Source organism: Lepidothrix coronata, unplaced genomic scaffold, assembly GCF_001604755.1.
Source record: "Lepidothrix coronata isolate B3197 unplaced genomic scaffold, Lepidothrix_coronata-1.0 Scaffold8, whole genome shotgun sequence".
Taxonomy (NCBI): Eukaryota; Metazoa; Chordata; class Aves; order Passeriformes; family Pipridae; genus Lepidothrix; species Lepidothrix coronata.
In genome coordinates, this window is record NW_016690188.1 from 3,314,297 (window position 1) to 3,330,530 (window position 16,234).

The 16,234-nt window shown below is 37.3% G+C and overlaps 1 protein-coding gene across 1 annotated transcript in view; it reads left to right on the forward strand.

Moving 5' to 3' along the window:
• SORCS1 (sortilin related VPS10 domain containing receptor 1) overlaps positions 1 to 16,234 on the forward strand; it is a 270,695-nt gene that overhangs the window by 150,970 nt on the left and 103,491 nt on the right. The window contains exon 4 of the mRNA XM_017804167.1: positions 14,531 to 14,689. Coding sequence (XP_017659656.1) covers positions 14,531 to 14,689 — 159 coding nt within the window. The remainder of the gene's footprint in view (positions 1 to 14,530; positions 14,690 to 16,234) is intronic.

Genomic DNA, 16,234 nt, shown 5'->3' on the forward strand with positions numbered 1-16,234 from the left:
CACCTACTGTCCACTAGGCATTATAGAAATAATAAAACATTAGTAGGTAACTCAGGAGTTCTACAGAATAGTAGCTGTAAGCATCTAAGCATTGTGATCCTTGGAGTCTTTAATGTAGGGGTTGAACAATGCAGATACAACTGGAGAAATACTTACTGAATATGAAGCAGCAGGTGGAATAGCAAGAAATAGGCAGCACTGGAATTTGCTGTGGCTGAAGCTATAATCATTCCTAACTTACTTTCCCTTTTACCAGAAGCAGCCCCATTACAGTCTGAATTGTGTCATTAGAAATACTATTGATCAAGTTCTCATTAGCAGTCATTGGCACACAACAGCTATTGTTGCATGAGTTATCTTTGCTGCTGAGACTGATACTGATCACTGGCTTCTGATAGCAAAAATACAACTCTGTCTTTGAAGCCAGCTAGTTGATTGAGTTAAATTGGTTCCATACTCTCCATAATTAGGAGTGAGCTATCACACGGTTTAACATTCCCAGCTCTTTGAAGCCATTAAAGCATTAGGGGCTTAGTCTAAGTTTCCTTTGTCATCTCATGAGTAATGGCACTGCTTGAAATCATTAGTGCCTCAGCCTCTCTAACACTAATTGAAGTTTGGTGAGCAGACACCCAAGTACCTGACATGAAGTATGATACTGAAGGACAGTTCATGCTCTCACAGAACTTTGCTAAGTGTAGAAGCAGGTGATCTTTGACTCCATAGTATCAAGTCACTAAAACAGTTTTAAAACTGCTGCTAAGTATGATTCCTTGCTTTCTTTTCTGCAGGATTGCTTCTGTACAGTTTTGACAATTAATCTTATAATGAGTAGGATTCTGATTTAGCTAGATCAGCTACACAGCTAGGAAGGTCACTTGAAAGTACCCATCATCTTTTCTTCCTTTAAAAAAACCCCCTGGAACAAGAGTAGTTTTTTATGCTCCTCCTTGCATGCTGTATTTTAAGTAGAAAAATAAGTTCTGTTAGAGTGATATTCTTAAAAAAATCCAGCAATGCTTTACCCCAGTTTGGTTCTAGAAACTATAACGTCTGTTGTGCAAGAAAGCCTTCTTGCAAGTTCCACCACTGTGTGACTGCTAAAAGCTTTAGTCACCTTATTAAAAAACCAAGGAGAGTTAAAGATTGAACTTTCCATCAGCATGTCTCAACGTGTCTCTGGAGACACAGGCAGATGACATTCAGCCTTCAAGAAGGCTCTATTTGGAGATGACAGCATTAAGACATATAACTTGTTGCAGTACTTCTGCAAAACCAGTGTTCTTGAAAAAGGTGGAGCCTACATTTCATTGATGAAACTACGCATTGGGTGATGAAAATAGAAAGGTATAGCCTCAGTTGGTTCAACCTTTAATAATGTCATTAACTTCTAATCATCCTCTATTAACCTCAGTAGGCTTTTGTACCGAGTGATGTTCTATTTTAAAAATCGGTTCTCTGTTCTGTATTGAACTAATTGATCTTGCCTGCCATGATGTTATATGAAGACAAATCAAGAATGCTGATCCTTTGCTTTAGACATTGTAAATATAGATTAGTTCATGAATTAAAGGTGGGGTAGTCACAAAATTTCAGCAGATTAATGTATCATACTCCTTATGTCACTTTTATTTAAAAACTTTGGGAAAATGAGTGATTTTAGAAGAAGGAAAATTGCATGGAAAGAAAGGGTAAAATGACAGGGTCAAGGAGAAGAAGCATCAACAACTCTAGAATGGAGTAGTAATAGGATAAGAGCACCTTACTTTCTACATTGTCATCCATCTTGGGTGTCATATGGTATATGCAAGGAGAGAAATGAGGCATGGGGAATCATTTCTTCATGAATATTTTATCCCTTATACTATTGCAACATCTTGATGTGATCGGAAGAGCTTTCATGTATCTGTGTCTGAATAGGCTCAGGAAGTCACCTCTGTGAAAAACAGCAATATAGAGCCTTTGGCAGCTGAACAATGGTGCCCTTGCTTAATGTGAGCTTAATACTCACATTAAAGTTGCTTACATATCATAGGTGGTCTGTAACACTCTAGTTCCATTTGGGAGCCTGCACTGTGGTAACCAGGGAACAATAACAGAATTGCAAAAATCAACAGAGTAACTACCTAGGAGCATCTATGAAAGACTGTAGGAGTGTTACATAGTGATGCTGCATAGTAATGCAGCTGTTATACCATAACTGATAAGGAAAAACAGTGGTTTGTGCTATTACATAACTGCACTGAATTCCCTTAACAAAAAAAAAAAAAACAATAAAGAAAGTAAAGAGAATTACTTATTCTTGGAAGTGGAATTCTTTTCAGGCATATTCAGTATGGATAATTTGAGTTCATCAACTGCAACAACAAAAATGAAAAGCCAAACCAACAATTTGCAAGCAGATGCTAATTCCCCAATTGTTCATGCAACATGGAACATAATTTGAAATGATTAGGAAATTAATGCATTAATACCAAAAAATGCTTTGGAGAGAAGCAAATCAGATAAATGCGTATAAAAAGAATTAGCTGTAGACATAATTAGTGAAGCTGTGATTTATTCACAGTCAGAGGGAAAAATTAAAACTAAACTACGTAGAAATTTTAAAGAACATTTCAGAATTACCACGTAAGAAGCCAAAATTAAACAAAGCATGGAGCTTCAGCAAAGCCAACACACAGACACATGCTTTGCCATTTAAAATACAAAACGTGTCATGCCATGTATTTGGGTAAGAAGCAGTTACTTATGTAGTAAGAAAGAATTTCTGGCTGTATTAGCACGTGTCCTGACTAAAGAGGACTCAAAGCCTCGAAGCAGGTAGATGGTAGAACAGAACTGAGTGCTGTAAATATGAAGAGCCTTCATGCTGTATGGTGAGAACTGGAAAATTAACAGATAAGGTCATAAGATTCCGTGCCGTGTTTGGTATTTTCTCCTCTAAGTTCATGCTTGTCCACTATACTGTAGTTAGCAGAGAAAGGACCTTCCCTCCACTGTCCTCACACACAGACCAGTGTCTAAGCTTACCTTTCCCACATTGCACCAACTTTATTTGTAGAATCTTTGATTTTTATATAACAGTCTTTTGAAATTAACTTCAGTGACACAAGGAGTCAGGCTCAACATGCTGCTTGAAATCTTTGGTCTGGTTTAGTGAACCTATTTTTTGAAAATTACAGGATTTCATTGCTCACTCTTGCCACTGCCAGAGAACTTTTGATTTTCCTCCCTTTGTTTCCATGATGTTTGTAGGGTTGGAAAATGAGCCTGATTAAAACCCTCAAGAAAGAGGCTTCATTCATGTTGAGCTGCAGTCCCTGTACTACTTTTTTCCATCTCCATGCCTAAAAATCAAGAAGTAGCAAAACCAGGTGTACCATGACAAAGTCGATATTGATCCAACAAATGTATGCTCAGCTGTTATCATCATCTGTTGTGTAGATGTGTGGTGATAGACAGATAATTACTTGAAAGCAATTCCATTTAAATCTAGTAAGAAAATATCACTAACAACCATTAGATTGTATAGCCATCTCCCAAGAGAAAAGAAGTGTAATTCAGTGCAGAAATTGTGGTGCCAACTCTGATGATTTTGTCAAGAGACTTATGATATGTATCTTTTCTAAAGTTGTCAGCTGGTAGAATCAATTTTAAATTGGAAAGAATTTAAAATTTTGTTAAAATAAAGCTTCTAGTCTTCAGAGTTCCACAGGAAAACTTTTCTGAAGTAATGTAAATGATAACTAATAACCTTCTTCCCTCACCCTAAAAACAACAAAAAGATAAACAGAAATCCTACATGAAATGAGATTTTTATGAATGACTCTTTGGAACCAAATTCTTATTTTTCAGGTAGTTAAATGTTAAAATAATGTCTGAGTCTTTATAAAACATATGAGCAAAATAAATGGAAAAAATTCTGTCACTACTTAAAAAACAGCTTTTATTTTTGCAGACAATTTACTGAAGGTACTGCTTTTTTTTTTTTTACTGTATATAAGTTTTTATTTTCTTTCATGTTGCCCTGTATAATTTTGGGAGAAAATAAAAGTCTGAAGTGCGAATTGCTCTTTTTCCAAAACATTGATAACTATCATGAAAAACTGTACTTTTACTTTCCCTCCCACTTCTACCACCCAGAACGTATAATCTGGGGAGCAACTGAATACTCCAAGTTGTCTTGTTGCACTTTCTATTAAGATTTTTAAGTTCAGGACAAGAAAGCAGCAGATGCTAAAGGATCTGATATTTGCCTCAGACGGGTACAATGTCTCCAGCTGCAATGAAGTCAGTCCCAGGAATTTTGCAGCAAAGGGAAAACAGATGAAGAAAAAGTAGCAATTTCTTACTAACCCTACTGGATCAAGCAGCTACTATTCAAAGTTGTTACTGGGTTCCAGTGGTTCATGAGCACTCTTCAGCTGGAGGCACCTGAGAACTGATGTGCTGGTTTAAGTGCTTTGGACAAAATCAGCCATGTTTACTGAACACTTTCAGCTGGTGGATTTTAAGTGAAATAAGATGAGAACATCTGGAAGAAATGGAGGGATAAGAAGTTGTACAGAGAGGTGGAGGTGAGCAAGTATAGATAATAATGTCCTTTGGACCAGCAGGGCACCGCTCTGAGGTGCGCATAGCTTTGTGATGTTTCCTCCTCCTTGTTTCTTCACTTTGGGAATGCTGTAAAACATAGGCAAGAGTAAGAGCCCTTGAAGTATTAAACAGTACAGTGCCACACAGGTGCCAGGGCTGGCCAGAGGCAAGTGACATGGCTTGAACCAGTTGGCTATGAAGCCAAGTGTTTAGTGAATTGACCATCTGTCCAGGCTTGGCATAACTGTGATAGAGAATTACAGAGTGGTTTGGGTTGGAAGGGACCTTAAAGATCATCTAGTTCCAATCCCCCCTGCCATAACCAGGGACACCTTCCACTACACCAGGTTGCTCAGGACCTAATCCAACCTGCCTTGAACACTTCCAGGGCTCATCATGTGGATTGTGCATTTATCACTAACTTGCCCTCCGGGGAAAAATTGCTCCCCTTCTTTTCCCTCTTCCTTTTGTAGCTCTGCTTAGGTTACCATACTTTTAGGCCTAAAGTCTCGTCTTGCTTTCATTAGGATTAACAACCCTTGGTGTCCAGTATTTGGGGCTGGGAGATGCTATTGTTTGTAATACGTTTACAGTGCAAGTGGCTTCTTTCTTTTTGTGCCATTGATTGATTAGTGGAGTTTGTCCAAGTAATTTTCCCTCTTGATGTGTGCGCTTTCCTTCTCTACCACAAAGTTAGTGTGAAGATTAACTAATTAATCTCATGAGATTCTTTAGTTAAAGGAATGCCTTACTGAGCAACAGAACAAAGTACAGGCAATATGTATGAACACAACTCATTCCAGATGTCTACAAAGCTGAGGTTCCTTTTCTCCCCTAAGCAAGTAAGACTGTAAGAATGTCTCAGCTTAATTTTGTTTTTCTCTGTTCAGTACAATGAAGAACATCTGTTGCAAAAGAATGGATAATTAATAATTGAAACTAGATTGTACTGTCCAAAATAAAGTGCCTATAGTACTGTAGCTTTCCTGAGTTTTTTGTCCTTGTTTCTTTATTTCTTCTCAAGAATAATAATAGTCATTTTTATGTATTAGATTTTATTTCAGAACTGAAGTTTCTATTGTGTTTTACTTAAGTTTTAAGGAGTAGATTTTCAAGCTGGTTTTGGTGATAAAGGTTTTTATGTCAAATGTATGTAAAAGAACAGAAAGCAGTGTGTAATACTAAAGAAACAGGAACAAGAAATTTTCATTTCATGTCAGGTTACTAAATTAGATTCAAATGGGCTGTGGAATGAAGAGATAAAAATCTAGAATTTGATTTGAGGGAGATTTGAAAAACTGAGAAGCTTAATCTTTTCACGTTTCTTCCCCCAGAACTGATTGCTCCAGAGCTAATGTTTATGTGTGTGATTAGGATCTGAGCCTGATGAGTTCTATTTTCAGCACTGCTACAGGAACCCAGTGGGTGAAACTAACCTTGGTGCTTTGGGCTCATACAGCACTTCCAGCTTCCAAAGCTCTTGCTAAGATAGACTTTTAAGATAAAAGGAATGTAAAATTGAAGGTGTTTTTGTTTATTCTAGGATTTATTTATAATCCCAGGTTTTTGAAATTAAGAGTAACACTGAATGCAAACTAATCAGTATCAGATTGGATAGACCCAAAGATTTTGTGGAATCTCCATCTCTGAAGATATTTAAATATTGACAGGATAAGGTCCTGAGAATCTATTTGTACCTTTCAAGCTGGCTCTGTATGAAGCACGAGTTTGAAGAAAATGACCTCTAGAGGTCTTTGCATGCCTAAATTTAATAATTTAAATTATAAGTCATTTGTAAGTCAATTTAAATTATAATAATTTAAATTGTAAGGTATGGCAAAAGTAGCTCAGAAACATCCTGCAGTAATCTAGTAGGTTAATGAAAGGGTTTCTATATTGTTTTTAGTATTACATTTCTATTTTTCCACAAGGATGATGCAAGTAAGTGTTTGTGTCCTTTATTACAGTCCTAATTAAAACACTAAGTTAATTAACTAAGGAAAAAAATAGAATCTTAATTTTCATTTAATTCTTGTGTAATGGAAATGGAAGCTGTGTTTTAAAAGAATAAGATTTAAAAAGTGACACTAATCTTCAGTGACTCCTTTCTCCCCCATGTCGTCTTTTTTCCTCCTTTGAATAAAAGTTAATACCTCAAAGCAAGATATATATTTTGGGAATTTCCCCTAGCTGCTGGGATTGCAGCTTACTCTTGGGAAGGTGAAGGTCGATGTTTCTCTCTGTTCACAATCCAGCCCACAAGCAGTGACTCAGCAGCACACAAAACCCCTGAAGATGTGGCAACTTCACCTTTAATGGAACACAGAAGCAGATGAATCTTTTCAGGTCTGGTCCAAGGCACTTTTGAAAATAGGTCTTCTGCCAGAGCTCAGCTGCACAGAGAAAAGGTTGCAGGTGGCAACCTGTGCACTTGATGGACATCTCCATGCTGATGAGATGCGAGTAACAAGAAGGGCTCTGTGGGGTGCACTGCCCTCTCTTGGATTTTGGTCGAAACAGGAACAGTCCCATTCCACTGGTGCTCCAGAGGTTTGCTGAGATGATGTTCAGAGTAAGGAGGAATTGGTTTTGTACTCTGTTATCTCTTAGGAAAAATCTTTTCCCCAAGCCTCTGGATTTTCTGTATATTCCCATTTGTATCAAGTAGGATTAACAGAGAGAACAACTGCATTGCATCTGCATAGGTGTCTCAGCCTCATGTTTGCTTTTCATGACTCTATGCTCTATTAACCCAACCCTTATACCTGGGACTTTGGTGGTATATATTAATTATATACCAGCACATAAAGTATTTCTGAGTTTTTGTTGATACACGCATTCACTCTTTCTATCTGGTAAATCAACCCCAGATGATTCCCATAGACAATAAAAAATAGAACTTTAATTGACTGCTTTATTTTGTGGTCACTTTTGGCCTGTAATGAACATTTCCATAATACAGAACAGATAAATGTATTCTTTTTTTCCATCCACTAGCCAGCTTTTAAAAATTTTTTCAAATGACATTCATCAAGATGCCAAATTCAATTCTTGACAATTCTTCTATTAGGAACACTGTGAAATCCCAGCTTTCAAAAATATTGGCAGGTTGTAATTTTTCTCTCTTAAAATATAGTCCTTTGCCATCTAGTATTCTGCTGACAAGAGATTGTCTTATCACTCAATGAGCACTAAATTTTTCATGTGGCAGACAAGATGAATTCATCATCTGAACCTTTCACCATGCAATTTCTCTTACATTTAAACAGCCAAGGTTTGAGGAAGATGGTGATATCCTACCACTTATGGACCTCCTGTGGGTTTATGGGGTAAATGATGATAGTTTCCACTGTCCAGATCTGGTCTCAGTCTGAATCTAAATTACACTGTCTAGTAATCATGACTATAGTTTTCTTTGGGGGAGACTTGAAGTATGTTCCCATCTATATCAGCAAAGTGCAGACTGATTTAATGAGCTTGGATTTTGCGTCTTTGTATGAATAAAAACCTCTTTCTTCATAAGTCACTGAGTAATAGATGCAAAATAACTTGTTCACAGACCTTTTCCTTGTATTAAAGAGGTCATTTCTACTTATTTCTGAGACCATTCCAAACCAGGTCATCATTCAAAGGCAATATTACTAATTTTTCTTCAGTATTGGAAGTGTAATTCTGTCACTGAAGTCTTTTCTTTCTTTACAAAATTACTGCACTTTCGGAGTTAACAAGAACTTCTGGCAATAAAATACTCCACAATGCCTTAATTGAATTATTGGTGTATTATTTTAATGGTGTCTTAATGAAATTGCTTAGCAACTAACCTTGTCTTTTAGTTGGCAATAGCAACAGCTTCAAAACTGTCAGCTCTAGATCATTTCATGTTTTCATTTAGGTGCTGGTGCTGTGCACCAATTTATTTGAAGCAGCAACTTGGGCCAACTTTTGGTGGCATTACTCCTCTCCACAGTTCTACAGCAGCTGATGTTAGCCCATGAGTAAAGATTGTTAAACTTTTCAAAGGCTTCAGTCTCCTCTTTCTGTATTAATATCTAACTAAATAACTAAATGCTTGTTATTTCTTTTGTGATTTTGTCTCTAATTTGTTTGCTCTTGCAACCATTTACTGCTTCCAGCAACTCAGTCCTGTAAAAGCAATAGGTCTAATTTGCTTTACATTAGTGTTGCATTTATTTCAGAATGTCATGGCCTTTCTTTGCCTTGTTTCACTTTATATCTTATTCTAGATCTCAAGAAAGCTTAAGCAATGAACTAGTTTAATTAATTCATAGCAGAGAGCATTACTTTGAAATGCATGCATGAACTGCTGAATCTGGAGGATCAGGTTCTCTCTTTACACAATATTCATGCCTTGCAAATGCAATCCAAATTCAGAAGCGGCAGAAATTCATTTTGTTGTGTTGAGACTCCAACTCTTGTAATCAGTTACCATGTGAAAAAAACTCCCCCCACAACCCTCTAAAATTTTGTAATTGACATACAGAGAAGCTGTAAAAATAAATGCAATCATTTAGACAATTTAGGTAGGGAATGCCCTGCTTTTGTTAGGGACATTTTTGTTCTTACTTGCTGATTTCTTCTTTTGCTGTGCTTCACTCATTTCTTTCTGTGAGAAATATTACTTGTTCCATGTGGGTCACCAGTGTTGGGTCTATGCATGAAGAGTGTGATAGGTAAGGAAGGTAAAGGTTCTTTCAGTAGCTTTGACCCAATTTGCATTTTATCCCTATTTCTGCTCAGGTGTAATAACTCAGATTTGTTCATACATCAGAAGTGAATGAAAGAACATGTGAACCTATGAAATGCATTTGGATTTTTTTTTATATTGTTCTATTTCACTGATACTATGCTCTCTCCTACAAAATGTTAGGAAAAAGTTGGTCCAGGTGGAGATATCAGTGGCCAAAATAAAAGAGCAGTTCTGGGCTCTTTTTACTAAGCCACTAAATCTAGCATTCAGGACAGTTACAAAAGGATCCCAATTCCGTCTGTAGAAGCAAAATCAGAATCCTCTTGCTAATAATTCCTGGGATTTTTTGTGAGGACAGCAAAAATACATGTAATTGTCAAGAGCAATCTGTCATCAGCAGAATTAGCATCAAAAAAGGGGGGAAAAATTGAGGACTGTTTAAGATCTATAACTTATGTTTTGTGTTCATTTGTCACTTCTAGAAAAAGGCAGATCAAGTTGAGTTGCTTCCTTTTCAGGATGTAGATGATTAGTGGATGACTTGCATTTGGTTGCAAAAACCTGTGTCGACTATATTGACTTTTTTTATAGATAAAAAACCCAATCCATCTGGACCATCAGGAAGTGCAGTGTGTGCTTGCTGCGCCTGGTGTGAATAAGCAGATTCTGATCATTGCTGAGCATTGATCTGAACAGAGAGCAATTACTTTTGCTGGGGAGAAGTAGAGTCTTGGCTCATATGCACTCTTCATTTTCATTTAACAAAAGATAAACAATAAACCACACCAGAGGCACTCTAAGGTTGGTCTGCCTCTACAAAGGGCCTTTACTGGAAGTGGGAGCAGATGAGTATGGCTCTTCTTACTCCTGCATTAATAACTTTACTTTGTAATGGTGGAATCAGAGGTAGTTTAAAAACTGTCAGCATAAAAATCATGGGCCCAATTCTTCACAGAAGTTGCTAGATCAGCCCACCTGAGCTGATAATATTGTTATTGTTTATGTAGACAGGTGGGGGTGGGTCTTTTCTCCCAGGTGACAAGCAATAGGACAAGGGGAAACTGCCTGAAGTTGGACCAGAGGAAGTTTAGATTGGATATTAGAAAAATTTCTTCACTGAATGGATGGTCAAGCATTGGAACAGGCTGCTCAGGGAAGTGGTGGAATCACTGTTCCTGGAAGTGTTCAAAAAGTGTGTAAGTGTGGTGCTTAGGGACATGGTTTAGGGGGGACCTGGCACTGTTAATTTAATGGTTGGACTCTTTAATCCTAGAGGTCTTTTCCAGCCAGTTATCCCATGGCAATTTCAGATCCTTTGGCAAGGGGACACCTCAAAANTTCATCAGCTAGGTTGTCTTTCCCAACAGGCTCTATGGACCTAGATAGATTTAACGTGTGATTTTCATGTACAAAGGTCATGTTGATTCCTGAGTGATGTCCAGAATATACTCATCCAAAACCCAGTGATAGCTGGAAAAGTGGTAATATGTTGTATTAGGCACTGTAGAAACAGAGCAAGATGTTTGATCCTCCTTTGAGGAGCTCACATTTCAGTAAATCCAGCATGCTTTCTACAGTAAATTATAAAAAATTATAAAAATAGTTTCTTTGTAATCTCTTATCTTACATATTCTTAGATATTGAAGTTTATGGCTTCTAAACTTAGATTCACTCTTGTTCTTGTTACTGGTTTTGGCTTTCTTGCTTTTCCTGTTCAACACGTCTGTGTCCAGTTGTATTTTCTGTATAAGGAACTGCATCAAGTCAATGGGTAGTAGACTACTTTAAAGAACAAATTGGATTAATTTATTTCAGGGGAAATTCTGAAATGTAGTTACTCTGTGTTTCATATGCTGCAACAACAAAAGCATTAAAATTAATTGTACTTTCCCTCCTTTCTCATTTATATTCCAGGCAACTTGGGCAATAAAACTAAACTAATGTGACTGCAACCACATTATCACGTAGGACAGCTCAGTGGAAGTGTGTTTGTAGAATGAAATGGTTGAAGCTGAGATGACATCTGCAGTCTGGGCATTTAGGAGGCAGAGGGTCTGACTTCAGAGTAGTGTTAGCCTGATACTCTGATCTGAATGTCCAGTAGTGTTTAGAAAACATTAGATGAACTCCTGAAATGTATCATAGAAGCATTGAATGGTTTGGAATGGAAGGGACCTTAAAGATTATTTAGTTCTAACCCCCTGCCATGGGCAGGGTATGTTCTGGTTTAGTATCCTTGAAAAGGAATGCCACTCCTGTCCTCCAAGATCACTGTGGGATGAGTCAGAACACAATGTGTAAGGACTTGCTATAGAGATTTCCCCCAAAATTTGAAAGGGTTAATTTCAGAAGCACACTCCTGGTCTTATCTGAAATGTTTATGTAGATACACATGGCATTTTCCTCTCATTTTGATGTATTTTTCATACAGGTATCAATTTATTGTACTTATCCAATAAATGCTATCTTTTGAGCTGGTAAGGCTGATTATTTACACACAGATATGTTGTAATGAAATTTACTTTTCTTATCTCGTAAGAAACGTGGTGTTGTGACTGATGTGAGTAGTGACTGATAGTCGACTCTACCGTGTTTTGTCTTATGACATCTGTGCAAAGTGATTGGCAATACAGGATACAACAGTGGAGCAGATAATGCTGAAAGTTGGTCTCATAGTTAGCAATCTGACTAGTGGAGTCATCCATCAAATCCCTCCCCGGTCTACGACTCTGTGTGTGCCCTTGCATAAACCTGCAGCAGTTCCTCACAGTTCTGCCACCTCTAAGGCAGTATTGCTGCTGGCATATGTAGCAAAACTGGTGTGTCCTGAAACACTTCTTAGGTACAGAATGGCTGGTTATCCCAATGCAATAGCCAGGGCGTTTGGAGACCCCTAGATATCTGAAAACAAAGTACTAACAGCCCAGGGTGGCAGTTAGCAGATTAAAGCCGAAGTCAGCAGTGTTAGCAAGTCTGTTCAGGCACTTAACTTTTATTGATTGGATGTTGAATTAGGTGCTTCAGTGCCTCAACAGTTTATCCCTGGATTCCCTTTCTAAGAAATGCAGATAAGAGCACTTTCGCACTTCAGAGGAGTGGCCTGACAGAAAATGTGTTAAGGCAGTGTTGTGCTTGGATGTGGCAGTGATGAGGTCAGATGAGTTCCTTGTGCAGGTAGAAGGAAATATTTGAGACTAGACTGGATCTTGATTAACAACTTGCCTTAGAGGCACAATCCAAAGTCAATGACAAGACTCTTATTAACTTCAGGGAGCTCGCATCAAGCCCATTGATTTGTGCTTATTTCTGCTCTAGTTGCTCTAGTCCAAATTAGTGCTGTGCTGTGATATTTCCAAATACTAACATAAACAAAATCCACTCAAGAAGGAAGTCATAAAATAGGAAAATCATAATACTTGAATCATAGTACTGAATCAATAAATGTTAAACATAGGAACATTGTTCCAGAAATTAGTCTGGTAAGAAAAAAAGAACCAACTGATAAACAACATTGTAATTAATTTTTGACTTCAGAAGCTGGATAGGCTACTTAGTGGCAGTAGAATATATATATATTGATATTTTGATTATTAATCCTTTCTGTGTAGCTTCTGTCATACAATCTTCAGTTTAGAAGTCACATCAACAATATGCTTGGTATATTTGAAAGTGTTAAATGAAAATAAAAATGTATAATAATGCATGTTTTCGTCACAAATTTCTAAAATAAATCAGAGATATAATAGGAGACTGTAACTTTATGCTACAATGGGAACCCTACTCTATTTTATGTTAGAGATACAATGGGGTAATGTAACTGCTCTGTGATTATGCAGATTAATCAGAAAGTTCAAGGATTTTGCAGAACCCCAGACTTCTAAGTCACAGGCCAAATTGTGCTACCAAGGGGGTCTCTAGAGATAGAAAAAGAAACATTTGGCAGCTGCACAATAATGAAGGAGATATTCTGTGTAGATTATATGTGTATTTACCCCTTCACCTTCTGGTGTCTATCAGACACCAGATGCTATGTCTCCTTATAATTCATAGGTAGTGAGTTATGTCTAACTCTGCCTGCCTAAATGAAAGAAGAGAAGGAAATGGAGTGTGTAATTTTTACAATGCTCAAACTGAGATAGGAATTTGCTCTGAGAAATGTCAGGTGCAGATCCTTTCATTTCAGGCTTCTCTAAACCAGATCAGTGTTTGCCATTTGCAAACAAACTAAAAAAAAAAAAAATAAAAATCCTAATGATTCAAGGCTTTAATACCTTTCCAGGCAAATATTCTTTAGAATTTTTCATGGTTTTCACTCATGATACCTCATTCCCATTCCTTAGGGGTATTAATCTGTTGCTTGCTGAAATACTGGAATGATCTCTTTTTACTGATTAGACCTATACATTCTCTTGTGCAGAGACACATGAGAGCAGTAACTCATTATTCTCTCTGATTCATCAGCAATGCAGACCAATTAATACCACAGTTAATGGGGAGAAGTAGCTACCACAACTACAAGCCGTATATCTTTTGTGACTGCTAAACTAACACTCCTGGACAAAGCTAGAAAGCAAATTTACTTTGCAGAGATTATTTTTTTTATACCACCAAATCTGTAATTCACAGCACAGTAGGCACTGGGGATGGAAAGAACCCATTATGTTATCAGATGTGTTCTTCTGCCAGAGCAAGATTGCTTGTTGCAGACAGCCACGTTATAATGTTTCAGGCAATGAACTGTCTTCTCTGGAATTTCTGCCAGAGTCTAACAAAACTCACCATTAGAGATCATTCTCTAACGTGTCACTCTCCTCTCTCTGTTTTGTTTTGGTTTTTTTCTTGTTTTCTTAACACCTAACTTTTTGTCTGTCACTCCAATGGATCATTCTTGAAGAACCTAGCACCCCACTGTGCCTGTCTGGTAACTTAGTAAGTTAAAAATTTCAGGTTTAATTTTTCAAATAACCTAAGCATAACTTCATTTAGTTCTGATTTAACTAGTGGTAAAGCCATTCTGATTATTTGGTCATATATTATGTGTTTATATGCATAGCTGAAATACAGTGTTTTAATTACTGAAGTATTGGCTATGGTAGGTTTGACATTACAATGAAACATTTTGAAATAGCCATATTTAATAAGCTTATCTGTAGTTCCTAGCTGCTTGCTTACTCTTCCATCTGTTTTCTCTTCACCACTGTATTTTCATCTTTCCCTTCCATATAGATTATGCTGCTGACTGATCCAGAAGTTGAAAGCAGCTTATTAATCAGTTCTGACGAAGGAGCCACCTATCAAAAATACCGTCTGAACTTCTACATCCACAGTCTGCTCTTCCACCCCAAGCAGGAAGATTGGATCTTAGCCTACAGCCAAGATCAGAAGGTAAGAATTTTTGGCAGCATTTTGCTTTGTTTGCCTAGGAAGAACTTGGGGTTTCTCCATCTCTTTGTGTAACTGCTGCAGAACATTCAGGTGATTTTGAGGGTGATACCAGGACAGTCTGGAAATACCAGTTTGGTATTTCCAAGCAGAAAACATTGAGCAAGCCTCAACATAAAGGTCAAAGTAAAGGACATGGTCATCTATTGTATTCTTGGGGCCTAGCCCTCAGTTACTGATCTGGCAGTCTGCATTTAGTCATCTGTCTTTTTGCAAGCAATACTGCGTGACAGGCAATGGGCAGAGAAGACAGCTAGGGTCCTTCACTGTAGGAATCACAACCTCTAATGTGGCTTTTGTCCTCTTATTTCACAACTGTCTTGCTCCAGCCTAGCATCAGCTCCAAGAACAGTATAAAACAATCCTTATTCCCATCTGGTTGGCATATTTTCAAGTAGTCTTTGATTTTCTAAGAGAAAAAGTAGCAGTGAATCAATTTTCTTTGAAGTCCAGTTCCTTCAGTACAGGTAATCCATCAACCAAATAAATATGCTGTGAGATTTGCCTTGATTTTTTGCTGCCCAACCTAACACAACACCACAAGACTTTATTTTGGAGAACTCATTGTTAGAACTTTTTGAAAATCAGACACATCAATCCTCACAAGGAGTTGTTTTCCAGTGAAGGACTTGATAGACCTCAATCTCCTTAGTTTAACAAAAAGATTGAAGGGAAACTATATTGTTGTGCATAAATATCTCCGTGGAGGAAGACAAAATATAGGAGTAAGCATTTTGATCCAGCAATAAAAACTTCTAACAAAATTTGATGGTTAGGAGTCAATGGCAGATAAACTCTGCAGTAAAGTAACTAGCCATTGGAGCAAACTGCTCTGAGAAATGGCAGATTTCACGTCCTGACATTTTAACATTTTAAAATAAAACTAGAAAAAGACAAAAAAAATTTGCAAAGTTTAAGCAATAGTTGTATTAGCTGAATTGTTCAAGTTATACGTTAGTGTAAACATCAACATAAAAGATTGAATTCAATGATGTTTTTCATCTGCGTATTTTAATTCATTGTAAAAACATTAAACAACTAATTTTCCTTTTGCATAAATTAGTCTTGTTGTTACTCTTACTGTAAGCCTGAGAAAATAAAGGCATAACTAAGTAAGTAGGTAAGGTCACAAAATGATCTTATTGAAATTTTTCGAATATTTCAGTCCTGCATTTTAAATTCAAACCCAGTATCATTCCAGGGCTGTAGCTTAATATCCTTTGCAACTGAGAAATGCATCTTCCCTGCCTAATTCTTCCCAGTCCCATACAATATTTTTCACTCACCCCTCTCACAGCATTTTGTAGAGTGTACTGTGGTTATATATATACTCTGTCCAGAGGAAGGTGCAGATTAAATTATTTCTGGGTGTTCAGTATGTAATTAGTCAAGGTCAAAACATTTCCTTTCCCTTGTGACCATTGAGTTCTCTGGACTGACATGAAACAGAACAGAAGCTGGTCTCTGATGTCTTTTTAGGACCCGTTG